The following is a 13,859-nucleotide window of genomic DNA, read 5'->3' on the forward strand; positions in this document are numbered from 1 at the left end:
CTAAAAGGGGCAAATGGAGATATCCAGCCTGTTTTATCAGCTCTAAAATGAGAACTGAAAGTAGACTATGGGCCTGTGGGCTCTGAAGATGCATTTTATGTTGGGTTTGTCATGTTTGGTTTTGTGGCCACTGGATGTAAAGTAATGTTACTGTGTGTTAGATATAGGTGATACTAAAGCTGTCTCTGTTTGTGGATGTGTGTCTCTTGTTGTGTATCACTACCCACCTGTCTGCTTTGAGTAATAACAGGAAATCATTGTGTTTTTTTATTTGTATTCATTGTTTGACATGACACTAATGGTGGTTTTCATTTTCTTGTCCGAATGGTCAAGAGTCCCACAATGTGCTATGTTTGCTTTGCGTGTGTGTGTGCGTATGTGTGTGATTTTGCTTGTGTACAGATTTCGCTCTAATGCATGCACTTCCAACACTGGAATAGACACATTTTGTTAAATAGCATCTCCATTTTCTATGGCAAAGAGTGCCATTAGCTGGGAAGATACTGCACAGGCTCATAGCATGCTTTCACACAGCTAGGGTAGCGGCATGTAATTACAGACTAGCTACGGCTAGTGATATTATTTTCTTTCTCTCTCTCTCTCTCTCTCTCTCTCTCTTTCTCCCTTTTTCCTCTCTCTCTCATTCCCCAACCTACATTTCCCATTCTTTTGGATGCTTTTACAGCAGTCTCCTCAGTATTTCATCACTTTGTGTAAGAGTTCCTACCTGAAGCCTTTTGTGTTGTCCAGTGTGTATGTGTGTGTGAGTTTGTGGTGCTTGAAGAGAGATCGTTTGGGAGATAACCATTCCTCCTCTCTTTGAACCGTGGCTGAACCTGTGTGTGTGTGTGTGTGTGTGTGTGTGTGTGTGTGTGTGTGTGTGTGTGTGTGTGTGTGTGTGTGTGTGTGTGTGTGTGTGTGTGTGTGTGTGTGTGTGTGTGTGTGTGTGTGTGTGTGTGTGCGGGCGTGCTTGTACGTCTAATTGAGCTGTGGACAGAAATATGGCTCAATGGCAGCCTGTAATGACCTGGGAGAGAGAGGGGGGATGGAAAATAGAAAAAAGGAAAAAGGAGGATGAATAGAGAAAGAATAGGAGCTGCAGAGATACAAAGATGGGGGGGGGGGGGGGGTAAGAGGAAGTGGAGGCGATGGCTCAGGCAGAGAGACGGAAAACTGGACAGTGGCTATATGCACCAGTGAGAGAGAGAGTGCTGACAGAGGGAGGAGAAAGACAGAGGTGGAGATGAGAGGAGAAGTTTGAATGCCACTCCCATCCTCTATCACACACAAAAGAGAATAGAAATAGAAATGATCTCCTGAGTGAATTATTGAAAAATAAAGAGAGACAGAGAGAGAGATGAGGGAGGTGAAGATTATGAGGGAGGCATAAAGGGGTAGATTGAGAGGGACAGGGAGAGAGAGAGCAGGGATAATCAGAGAGGGAGGAGACTAATCAAGCATTTGACATGTTGGAAATCTAATAGCTGCATTAAATACTCAACTGTCTCCCTCCTTCCCTGTACTACGCTACACACACACAGATGCACACAAGCATGTATGCATAAATAACCACACTACGTGTGTGTAAGTGTACGTGTGTGCCTTTCTGTGTGTGTGTGTGTGTGTGTGTGTGTGTGTGTGTGTGTGATTGAGGCACTGCTGCGTAATCTGATCAGGGTGGTAGAGCTTGGAAGCTCTAACAGACAGCCCAGGGCCCAGACAGGTAAATACACACACACACATACACACAGACACACACACTCACACACACACACACACTTACTTTTTCGCTCGTTATCTGACTCTTTTGTGTAGAGCTGTCAGAAAGGCATACTTTCTTTTGCAGGCACAGAGCACATATTCTCAGTCTCAGCTCATAAAATGAGCTGGTAGTTTACTGAAAACCTGTGAGTGTTTCTCCAGTGGCACTTCACAAGACACTAAACTCATCTGCTGGAGAACTCCTGTAACACTCACTCACTCACTCTTTCTCTCCTCTCTCTCTCTCTCTCTCTCTCTCTCTCTCTCTCTCTGTCTGTCTGTGCGATGTATTTATCTGCATTATCATCTTAAAATGTCCCACATTTTATGGTCCTGATGTGAGGCCAGGAGAAGCCACTGAGCTAACAGTACGCTAACAGTCATGTTGAATGGTGTGGTGGTGGGTGTGAGAGTAAGTCCATGTGTTAGTCACGCCATTGAGCTGTACAGCACTCGTCTCTTTCAGTGACACGTGCTTCTGGTGGATAGATATCACCTGTCCTTGTCTCTCCACCAGTATGAATCCCTCCTGTTTGTTTTCTATTGCATTGTACTTTATTGGATTTGTCGAGCTTTAGCGTGCTTATCATGCATTAACCACCAGAATCTCTCTTGTTATTTCTGCGCTTGAAGCTCTAGACATGAGGCAAAGGTAACCGCATAAAGGCATGCTTGGGACGCCACAGACACGGGGAAGAAGTGTGTCGGCACGTGGTGCCTTATTAGGGGAGATGTTCAGAGCAAGCCTCCTAGATTAGCATAGTGATCAGAGCCAGAGCTGAGATACTGCTAATCAATGTGTGTGTGTGTGTGTGTGTGTGAGAAACAGAGAGAGATACAGATAGATGAAGGGAGTGTGTGAGAGAATGCTAATCAATGTTGCAGTATCTGTGTGTGAGTTGAGCGTGAGTGCGGTTTGTGGGTGTGAAACTGTTGATCAATGAAAGCGATCAGTCCGGCTAACACACCATGGCCTGAATTACTGTGTGTGCAGCACTGCCTCTGTCTCTCTCTCTTCCCCCCCCCCCCCCGCCTGTATTACATCACTTCCTTTACTCATACTGTTTCTGTTTCTGCCTTCAGTTATCTCTTTTCTACTTCACTGTCCATCCTTTCTCTCTTGTTCTTATGTTGTTTTCCTTCATCCCCTGTCTTGGCACTTGTGGAGCTTAGAGAAAGTATGCAGGCTCACATCATTATGTTGCGTGCTTGTGTGGACAAGAGTGTGTATAAATGGCTTCTGAGAGTGTGGTCTTACAGTACACTTGTCTAATTAAGGGGCATTGTGATTGAAGTGTTCTGACTAAAACCTGGCAAAGAGACTGCCAGTGTGTGTAATGGCATGCTATACTGATAGGCAGGGGGAGGTTTTAGATCGTAGTCACAAAAACACACATTCTCTTTCTCTCACTTTGGCATGGAGTGGCACTATTATGAACCCTCCCAATACCCTTGGCCAGTAATAATCTGGGAGAGTAATCACAAGCGTTTATATTCATTAGAGTAATGTCTTAATTGCCACTAATTGCAACACGTATCCACTGGTTGAAACATAAAATATTTTTTTTAAAAGAAAGTTGTTTGTGTCAAAGTAGGATTCCTGCAGGAACAGGACAGAAGGGATTTTATTATACTTCCTGTCTCACTATTCATTGTGTGTGTGTGTTGATAAGTGTGTCTGTGAGTGTGACCGTGTATCTGTGTGTTGTGTCTGTATTTGCCTGTGTGTGTGTGCATTGCTCCAGTGTTGTTCGGCAGACGAGGCATGCTTATATGAGCAAAGCATTCCTCCGTGCTTTGTGTGCAGTGTCTCAGTGGCAACTGCTCAGTTGTAAGTATTGACTGGTGCCACAGAGGAGAAAGACTGTCAGATTATCTGCTGGTGCCACAGAAAGAGACCTGCTACACATCACTTCCACAAGAACCACAACCAGCTCTGTCACCCACATCCATACAGTCACCCAAACACTCACCAGCACCACTCTCGCCGTCAAACAGGTACACATCAGTGCATCTGGAGTGTGGAAATCTGATTGCATCTAGGTGCATAGAAACCCACAGTATGCACCATGTGTTGGTGTTCTAAGGGTTTCTCTAAGGAGAGAGGAGAGGAGAAGTATGATTAATACAACAAAAATGTGTTTCTTTATGGTATGCGTTGAGTTGGTTGTTCATGGACAAATGGAAACGGGATGCAAGTAAGCAGGGCGCAAGGGCGGTGAAGAGAAAGATGACTCGAGGAATACGCATGTTGAGAGGGAAGGAGAGAGTGTATCAAAAGCACGGAGGGGTCGGAGCAAACAAGTGTAAGAAGGATGGCAGTTGAGGGAGGAAAAATGTGGCGTTGAGTGTGGTGAGCGAGGAGGAAGGAGGGAGGGAAAAAGGAGAAGGGGGCTTCTGTCGTTCCCAGGGGCAGGCTGGGTAATCTTGGGCAGTGGCATAGCACAGTCCATCACACCTCCTCGGAGCACCTTCTGCTCTGCACCAAAGCCCCGGTTGTTTGGCTACCTACTCCACACGCCCCCTCCTTTTTTCTGTCTCTCCCTTTCTTTTTTTCCTTTCTCTCTATAATGTCTTTTCCTTCATCGTGTATAAGCCCCTTTGCTTATTTCCTTTCTTTTCTCCCTTCCCTCCCTTTGCTTTCAAGCGGCCTCTTTGTCTTTCTCTCTCTCTCTACCTACTCTGTAGTTCTCTCCCATCCCCTTTCTCTCCCATCATCTCTCCCACTTCTCCCTTGTTCTATCCATTCCTCCCTCTCTCTGGCCCCTGCCTCCTGTTCTCTTTCGATCTCCCTCTCCATCTCTGTCCCTCTCTTCCCCTGTGCATCTATTTTTCTCCTCTCTCTCTCTCAGTCTCCTCCCTCTCTCCCTCTCTCTTCCCCGTCTTTCCCTCGTCACACTCCAGTGCAGAGTTTCTGGACTCAGACACATTATCCAGCAGAAGGAGGGAGTCGTATATTACCAGTCATGATTAAGCCATCTGCTGGGAGCAGGCCAGAGAGGAGAGAAGACGAGAGGAGAGGAGGGGAGGGAGGGGAGGGGAATAGAGGGAGCAAGAGAATGAAAGATGGAGAGAGAGACGAGATGGGGGGGGGGGGTGTACTGAGGAAGAAAGGGAAAAGAGAAAGATTTCAAGATGTAGAGAAAGAGTGAGAAGGAGCTGTATTATAGGGAGAAAGAGAGAGAGAGAGAGAGAGCAAAATGGAGGGCGGGGGAAGTCGGATGAAAGGGAGAGAGATATATTGCAATAGAGGGAGGGCACAAGTGAGGGAGGAGGGTGAAGCTACAGAGAGAGGGGGGAGAGAGAGAGAGCAAACACAGGGACAGAGGGTTAGAAAAAAGAGAGGGAGAGTTAGAGAAGGAGGGAGGGGAAAAGAGACCTAAGGTGAGGGAAAGGGAGAGAGAAAGGGTGAGATTGGTGGCGGTAGAGGGGAGAGGGAAAACACAGAACAATGCTGCCCCCTATGGTCTGAAGGCCGTCACCATCTCCCTTCCTGCTGTCCTCTCTGCCCTCGCTTTGTCAGCCTGGCGTGGCTCGCCAGCGGTACCCAGAGAGATCTGCTACTTATCGACCTGTCGGGTCTGGTCTGCCTGCGCTGTCTGATGCAGAAGCAAGCGTGTGTTCAGCCAAAGTTTTTTTTATTGATATTGCCGTTGCTCTGTTGAGACACCCTCCCCAGTGTGAGGGCAGTCTAGATTGGTAATGGCTGAACTCACCAAACAACATAGTTTGCCACAAATGCAGTTATCCAACTGTAGAAGAAAGAAGCAGTGATGAACTAGTTTTATCTGACATGACGGCATGACATCTTTGTATTTAATTTGACAAGTATTATGTGCAGCTTGCTTATGTGAATCATTTACATGCATAAGTTGCACTGAGATATACAAAATGGGGTTTGCTGTTTGGTGCAGTCCACGATTCTAAACCAATACACTTTTTGTCAAATTCCGCAAAGTGCTGCACACAGTCCTCTGGCTGTCTGTTTCGTGTGTGCACTCAAGAGAACCCTAGTGTTTGTACACTGTCCTTGCTCTGTAAATCGGAAACAAACATACTGGTTCGGACCGAGTCATAAACAATTCCAGCCAATCGGCACGTTGCATCAGGAACATGGAAGGGAGGGGTGTAATTTGATTGGCTGTTCAGCTCACATATCAACGACCTTTCGCAAGAATTTCAGACAGCATCTTTACTTGATACATGAGATTTCACCAGATGGATGGTCGTTTGTGTTTTGAGAAGTGTGGTCCTTTTGAATGTGTGTGTATGTGCATGTGTGTGTATGTGCATGCGTTTTAATTGTGATAAGAGGACAAGAGAGAAGAGAATCAGCCACTTGCACCAGCTGCGTCAGTTGCATACTCTCCTTACATTGGTGCCATTCATCAATCCCAGCCTCATTCCCATTCACGTGTGGTGATTGAAGCAGTTTTATCAGTAAGATCCTTGTCTTCAGGATCACTGCTGACGTCTCCTCTCCTCTGTTCTGTGTCAGGATCCAGGAATGGTGGCCATGTCCCGGCAGCAAGGTGGGGTTCAGCCTCCTCACGGCGCACCCGGAGGAGTGGCCTCGGGTGGGCCCAATGCGGTGGGGGCGGGGCCCGGTGGTTACCTGGGCAACCCTCAGCAGCAGCAGCAGCAACAGCAGCAGCAGCAGCAGCAGCAGCAGCAGCAGGCAGCCATGATGAAGCAGATGATGGCGATGGAGCAGGAGAAGAGAGTGCAGCTGCACCTGATGGAGCAGCAGAAGCAGCACCTGCTCAGGGAGAGGCAGCAGCAGCAGCACATCATGGCAGAGCAGGTAGGCACTCAAACACACAAAGGGTCACATCATGGCAGAGCAGGTAGGCACGCAAACACACAAAGGGTCACATCATTGCACAGCAGGTAGGCACGCAAACACACACAGGGTCAAACTTTGGCAGAGCAGGTAGGCACCGTAACACACACAGGGTCACATCATGGCAGAGCAGGTAGGCACGCAAAAACACACACAGGGTCACATCATGGCAGAGCAGGTAGGCACGCAAACACACACAGGGTCAAACTTTGGCAGGTAGGCACCGTAACACATGGTAGAACTTGTGTTCTTGTGAGCAGGTGAGCACTCGAACACGGACAGGGTCAGAGCAGGCTGGCGTGCTCACACACTGTCTAACTTAGGTAGAGCAGGTATGCGCTTTCATACAGGGTCTTATTTGGGCAGGGTCCTTTGGCAATGAGGAGGATGCCATTAAATATGGAATAAAAGACTCATGATACCAGATTAGCTCAAAGATACTCCAGGTGATCAGACCCTATAGTTCCAGGCATAAATAGTATTTGAACCACCTATATATTTCTCAGCATATATAAGCTGATATGCAGAGCATGGATTGCAGTGATTGTGAGACCTTCCATTGAGATCCTTTCACACCTGAGTGCAGAATCTCATTTGGATTTAACACAAGCCCACTTAGCACCTCAGCTAAACCCAGATGCAGCTAATGGTGACACTTGTCAATGATGTGTAAGCATAACAGACTCTGCAGAGGAGGTGCAAGACAACAGGAGACACTCAACAAATGGTGGCACACCTGCAACAGAGCTCTTTATCTCTCTGTACACACACACACACCCACACCCACTCACACACTTCCACACCCATCTCAGTCTCTTGTCTTACTCTGCCTCCCCTCTCTCTTCCCGGCAGTCCGTCTGTACTACAAAGCAGGTTTCAACTACTGTCATGTTGGCATATGCTTGGTCTCATACTCCTAATTACCTTCTGCAGTTGCCTTCCCCCACATTCCCATCTGCAAACTTTTTGTACTTCAGGAACTCTAGTGTGCGTGTGTGTGTGTGTGCGTGTGTGTGTGTGTGTGTGTGTGTGTGTGTGTGTGTGTGTGTGTGAATGCATGTACATACCACCTGCTGTGATAATTTGGTTGTTTCCCTTTCATTTTTCACTTCTGGGAATAAGGTGCTAAAGAGAGTTTGAACTTGAATTAAGAGAGGAACATCCTCCCCCCTTCTCTCACTCACTCACTCACTCACACACACACACACACACACATGCACCCACACACGCATACACACACACACACACACACGCATACACACACACGCATACCCGCACACGCGCACACACACACACACACACACACATATTAACACTCACACAGACAACATAAGTGGGTGAATAACTGAGTAGAAAAACAGCAGCATTGATAATTGTTGTGTATTCTCCAGACAAGTGTATTTGCATGAATATTCAAACCCATACCAGTCACCCAGTTCTTAATGTCTTACTAATGCGCTACTACAGACTCCTGAATCCAGCACTGAATCTTAGAATTAATGAAGGGAACAGGAAGGCTGACAGTATCGAAGTGCACTTCTTATTTTCAAGGTGTGCTTTCTAATATTTACATTATTCTCTCTCGTTCTCTGTCTCTCTCTCTACCTCTCTGGTTTTCTTTCATTCTGTTCAGTTACAACAGCAGCAGCACCTCCCAAGGCAGATGGGGCAGCCCCAGAGGAACCCCTACCCAGTCCAGCAGGTCAACCAGTTCCAAGGTAAGCAGCCATTAGATTTCCTCCCGTCGCCAACCAGCCAGCCGGCCAGTCAGCCAGCTGTGTGTGCCTGACCTGTCTCGGGGTGTGTGTCGATGCCGGGGTTGATGGCTGTGGTAAACAAGCTGCAGTAATGGAGCATTACTTCCCCTTTCACTTGCAGCAAATTAAGTCCCTTATCGTCCATCTTTCTCCTTTCATAGCAAATCATCGCCCTGGTGACATCCCAAATTATGGGTTAGCCACCAGGGGCACCCGCCAGCTCTCTAACTAATGACCCCCACCCTGCGCGTGTGCTCACTCTTTTACACACACACACACACACACACACACACACACACACACACACACACACACACACACACACACACACACACACACACACACACACACACACACACACACACACACACACACACACACACACACACACACACACACACACACACACACACACACAGTGTAGCCAGAGGAAGGGGAGTGTTGTCTGTTTATTGATTCTTTTGTCAGGTTGCCATGGAGACTATATTAGATTTAATTCCCAGGGGCAACTTGCTTTTTTAGACAGAGCCATTGATGCTTAAATCACTCTGGATCTCCAGCAGAAACACACACACACACACACACACACACACACACACACACACACACACACACACAGCCCCCATGATGCAAGGACATGTCATTCAACAGCCATCATTAGGTTATCTGCTGCCTCATCCACCCGTTACACATACATTCACACAAACCCACAATGTCTTGTGCCTCTTCAAAAAGAAAATCTGCCTTCACTTCAGGAGCACTTTTTCAGGCTTTCTCTCCTGTCACACAGTTGTGTATTTCATGTGGGGGGGGTTAAAGTCCCCCGTCCCCCCCATAATTCTGACAGGAGCCTGTTGCCATGGCAACCCCCTCAAGATTGGCATGTGTGATGTGTTTGACTAGATTCAGATCACACACAAACAGAGCTTCTCCTCCCAAATGCATGCTGTACAGCTAAGAACTGATCCATGGCCTGTAAAAAAAAATATAGAAATTCTTCACATCTGAGAATGTATACGTGTTTTTGTGCATTGATTTTGGTTTGTATGTGATTATATTAGCCAGACTCTTGAGTCATTTGTAGAGCATCTTTGGTGTCTGTTATAAGGGCCCAATCAGTGGTGATGCTGAAACCCCACTGCTGTGCTGTGCTCTCTAAAGGCAGTACCGGACTCTCTCACTGCCTGGCTGGACTAACTTGAGAGCAGACTCTCTCCAGTCCGTCAGGCGTCCACTCAGATTATTTCCTCCAGTGGAGGGGATTAATGCACTTGTGCTGAGAGGAGTTTACATTGGATAACATTCACTCAGTCAAACACATCTACAGACATAGTGGTACACACACACACTCCTGGATTTGATGCGTAGTGCTCTCTTCAGACTGACAAATTACAAAGAGTTGAATTTCATTTGACATGCAGAGGTGAAGGTAGTGAAGGCATAATAACTGCCAAGACATCAGAGACTGTACCACCAAATACAGCCTCCTTTGTGTTGACACCCTTTGACCAATCTCCATCACTTGCAAGCACCTTGTGGACTGTCTTTATGATGAAATGACTAATGTTTACTCTCTCTGACTTATGTGTGTGTTTGTATGCAGGGTCGTCTCAAGAGATGGCAGTGAGGATGCAGAGCATGCGTAATGCGCGACTTCTCCAGCAGCAACAGCAGCAGCAAATGCAGCAGATGCAGAGCGGAGCCATGCAGGGCGGCATGCCCTCGCAGCCCGACATGGGCATGCCCTACGGGGGCCAGCCGGGCACCGGAGGCAGCCAAGCGGGCATGTACACAGCAGGCATGAGCCAGATGCAACAGCAGCAGCACCCCAACCAAAGCAGCATGCCAATGGGCCACACAGGCGCACCTGGGCACAGGCAACCGGGAACAGGACCCGGTGGCATGATGCCCGGATCTGGAGCAGCTGGAGGGGCTGGGGGAGGAGGATACGGCCAGGGCATGCTCCTTAGCTCTGCCCTGAAAGGAGGTGGTGTGGGCGGCCAGCCAATGAACAAGGCCCAGGCGCAGAGGCTGCAAAGCATGATGGGAGCTGGAGGCGCAGGTTGGCAGCAGCAGCAGCAGCAACAGAGCATGCAGCCCATGGGTGGCAGGACTACAAACGAAATGGTGGGCTTTGGTGGCATGCCGGCCGGCTATGGGATGCCGCCGGGGCAAGGCCCGCCACGTATGCCCAAGCAGCACTACAGCCAGGGGGGCATGGTGGACCCGCGTGCCATGAACCCTGCTGGCATAGGGCCTGGTGGGGCGCAAATGATGCCTCCACACATGGCAGCACAGGGCAGGACCAACCAGCCACGTGGCATGATGATGCCTGGCATGAACCAGGGCGTGCCTGCCAGCATGGCATCGGCGTTCGGACAGGCAGCGGGGCAGCCAGGGGGGATGGGCGGACCGGGAGGAGCCGGAGGGGGCGTGGCATATGGGGGCGGGACCCAGTCACAAGGCTACCAGCGGACATCTAGTCAGGACCTAGCGTATGGCTATGCCAGCCAATCAGCAGCAGCCAGTGGAGGCCAATTTGGTCTATCAGACGAAAAGGACTTAGACTTAACAGATGGCTGGATGGAAGAGTTTTTCCCCAACCAATAGCAGACACAGAAGAGCAGAGTGTTTTTTAATAGGTTGGGCTTTGGGGAACAGAAAAGAGATTTTTAAACAGAAGATACATTTTAAAGGACACAGGAGTGTTTTTGTTCAACTTTCATGAAACTGAAAGAAAAATGCCATGTCATGTACTGTGTGTAAATGTGTATGTGTACTGTCTAAATACTCCACGGGAGTGGTGGAAGTTCTTATTTCAGAAAGTAGTCTTTCCTATTTTCCATGTTGTTTAATGTGATTTATTTTACAATTTTGTGTTTCAGTGGTCTTTCAAACCCCAAACTTCAGAATAGTTTCCTAAGGGTATACAGTAGGGAAAATAGAAAATATTTTTGTTATCACAATTAACTGCCATGCTCCCTCTTCTATCTTAGTTGTTACATGAGTGAGAGTGTGAGTGTGTGTGTGTGTGTGTGAGAGAGTGTGTGTGTGTGTGTGTGTGTGTGTGTGTGTGTGTGTGTGTGTGTGTGTGTGTGTGTGTGTGTGGATTTGTAGGGTGGGGGATAGCACCCATATTCGTAACATGTGGTTTAACCTTCCTTTGCAATAGCTTCCCTCCAAAACATAGATATGTAAACACCTCTCATTTTCTGGCTTCCCTAGAATGCTGATGTGGTCCTCTGTATTTCACCACAATGAGTCTGTATGTGCATCTGCAAGTGTGTGTGTGTGTTTATTTGAACATCGCAACCAAAACAAACTGCATTTCCCTTTGTTTGGATTTGAGCGCATGCGTGATGAGTGCCCCTGCTGTCGCTAGGCAACTGCTCTGTGAGCAAGAGGATGGAAAGAGAGAGAGAGAGAGACACAGAGAGACAGAGAGTGTGTGTGTGTGTCTCTCTGTGTGTTAGAGGTGGGTTCTGTATGGAGAGACCTGGCAGCTAGAGACCTCACAGTCTCCAAGAAACAAACAAATAAAAAACAGAGAGAAAGACCAAATGAGAGGTAAGGCAGGCAAAAAAAAAACCATCCATGTACATACAGATAGATGTCAGACAGTCAAAAGGGCAGCTATGACAAAGACAGGCTCAGCCAACGAATGTTAACTGTGGTATTAATGATGGGGTGTATGCGGAACAGGATGTAACAACAGCGATGTAAAAGAAACACAATGACGAATTGTACCTGTGCTGAATGTATGTCACCACAAATGACCTTGTCTGACACAATGACTTGTCTCAAAGGCTGGTCTTTGGCATTTTAGGGGAAGATGTTTGGTATGAGGTTTAGCCTTCAGTTGAGATGATTTGTGTCTATGCTTGTATGCGTGCGTATGAGTGTGTGTATCACCCAGTGATGAAATACTTCAGACCAACAATCTCACCACTGCTCAAAATATTGCTGTTTGCTTTTTGTTCCGATTCTCACACTTTAAATTTGTTTGTCTTTAAATCCACGTTTACATGACTCCAACTATTGTCCAACTTTTGGACAGACTGTGAAGTGACATGGGGCTGTGCAGAGCTTAATCAATTGCATTGCAATTGGTCTCATCAACCACTTCAGCCCATCAATGTGATTTCTGTCCTTAGTTTCTCAGCGAGGAGGAGAAGGCTAGCAAAGAGTAGCTATCTTTTTAGAGTTCTTCAAAACGGGCCTGGAGTAAAGACTGCACTGGTCACCTCAGCCAATCTCTGGGGATTGAGGAAGATTTAGTCCCTTCTTCTTAAAGCGTCATCAGAGTGCCCCCCAACAAGACATATTTTCCAGCCTATCTCCCTCTTCAAGTTACTTAACTCATCCGCCCCTTTTCTGAGCTTCAGTTGAACGGAAGACATTTTGTTTGTGATCATTATGATTTTTAAAGACACTTTTTAGATTAGGCAGATTAGAACCGACCCTTCAGACCTATCCCTTGTAATCCCAACAAAAATGCTACTGTTTAAATTGTCATTACACCACTCATGGTTTACTTTAAGAGTTCAGTGAAACCTGTCAAGGAAACAGAACAGATTATATTCCTTATAATATGTTTTGTAACTACAAAGCTAGTTAGGACCCTTAACCCTCCCTAAAAACAAAAGAATGCCTTTAATTGCTTATTCATCTTGAACAGCCCATGCAAATGCCCCAGTCTACCCTTTTTGGCTGTTGGTCTGAATGATCTTAATCTGTACAGGTGTTTTCTGTCTTGGTTTCTCAATTGCCTCACATCCTATCCAAATCGAACGGAGTACTGTTCATGTTCTTAACAGAAAATGGCTGTTTTGGTGTTTAGTGTTGGAAATGTTTATCGTTTTAAGGAAAGGGATAGGCACTTGAGTTTGTTACATACAGTGTTCCAAAATGGCCACCTGACAGTGTTGCCCTTTAAGACCGGCAGATGGGGAGCCCTCTTCTTTCTCCAAGCTTCCTCCAAATATCATGAATCCTGGGACCAAGTCAAATGTAGAACTTTTCTCTGCTTTTTTTCTACCTGCTATTTTTTGTTTTTGTTTTGTTTTTTTTGTCATCATTGTCACTGTTTTTTTCTGTTCATTTTCTGTACTGGTGCTGACATGTATGTGATCAAAAAAGATATATAAAAGAAAATTGATATTTGTAAATATGTTTTTACAAGTTTAAATACAACAGATAATACTGTCTCTACTCTCTGTAAAGAATTTACTGTTTGTTTAAAAATAGAGAAGTATTTTAATTTCATTTTTCCACTCATCTGAGCTATGCCATTGCACTTCAGACAATGTCTTACTACTAATTTCTATTGTAGACCTCCTCTAATTTTTATTTTGAGCATTTTTCTAGTTTGAGAGTTTTGCTCTGTACCTGAAGCAGTGCTTTTTTTTCTTTTTATCCTGTACAGATTATAAAATGTTAATGCAAGACAGATGAGAAGAAAAAAATCCTTTTTGATTTCAGAAAAAAAATTAAAATAA

The 13,859-nt window shown here is 46.4% G+C and overlaps 1 protein-coding gene across 1 annotated transcript in view; it reads left to right on the forward strand.

Annotated features, from left to right (window-relative positions):
• The window catches only part of LOC105908375 (mastermind-like protein 3), a 42,599-nt gene extending 29,027 nt beyond the window's left edge, over positions 1-13,572 (forward strand). The window contains exons 2-4 of the mRNA XM_012836875.3: positions 6,260-6,565; positions 8,238-8,322; positions 9,965-13,572. Of these exons, the coding sequence (XP_012692329.2) occupies positions 6,260-6,565; positions 8,238-8,322; positions 9,965-10,971 (1,398 nt within the window). The 3' untranslated portion in view covers positions 10,972-13,572. The remainder of the gene's footprint in view (positions 1-6,259; positions 6,566-8,237; positions 8,323-9,964) is intronic.
• Positions 13,573-13,859: the final 287 nt, after the last annotated feature.

Source organism: Clupea harengus, chromosome 22 (genome assembly GCF_900700415.2).
Source record: "Clupea harengus chromosome 22, Ch_v2.0.2, whole genome shotgun sequence".
NCBI lineage: Eukaryota > Metazoa > Chordata > Actinopteri > Clupeiformes > Clupeidae > Clupea > Clupea harengus.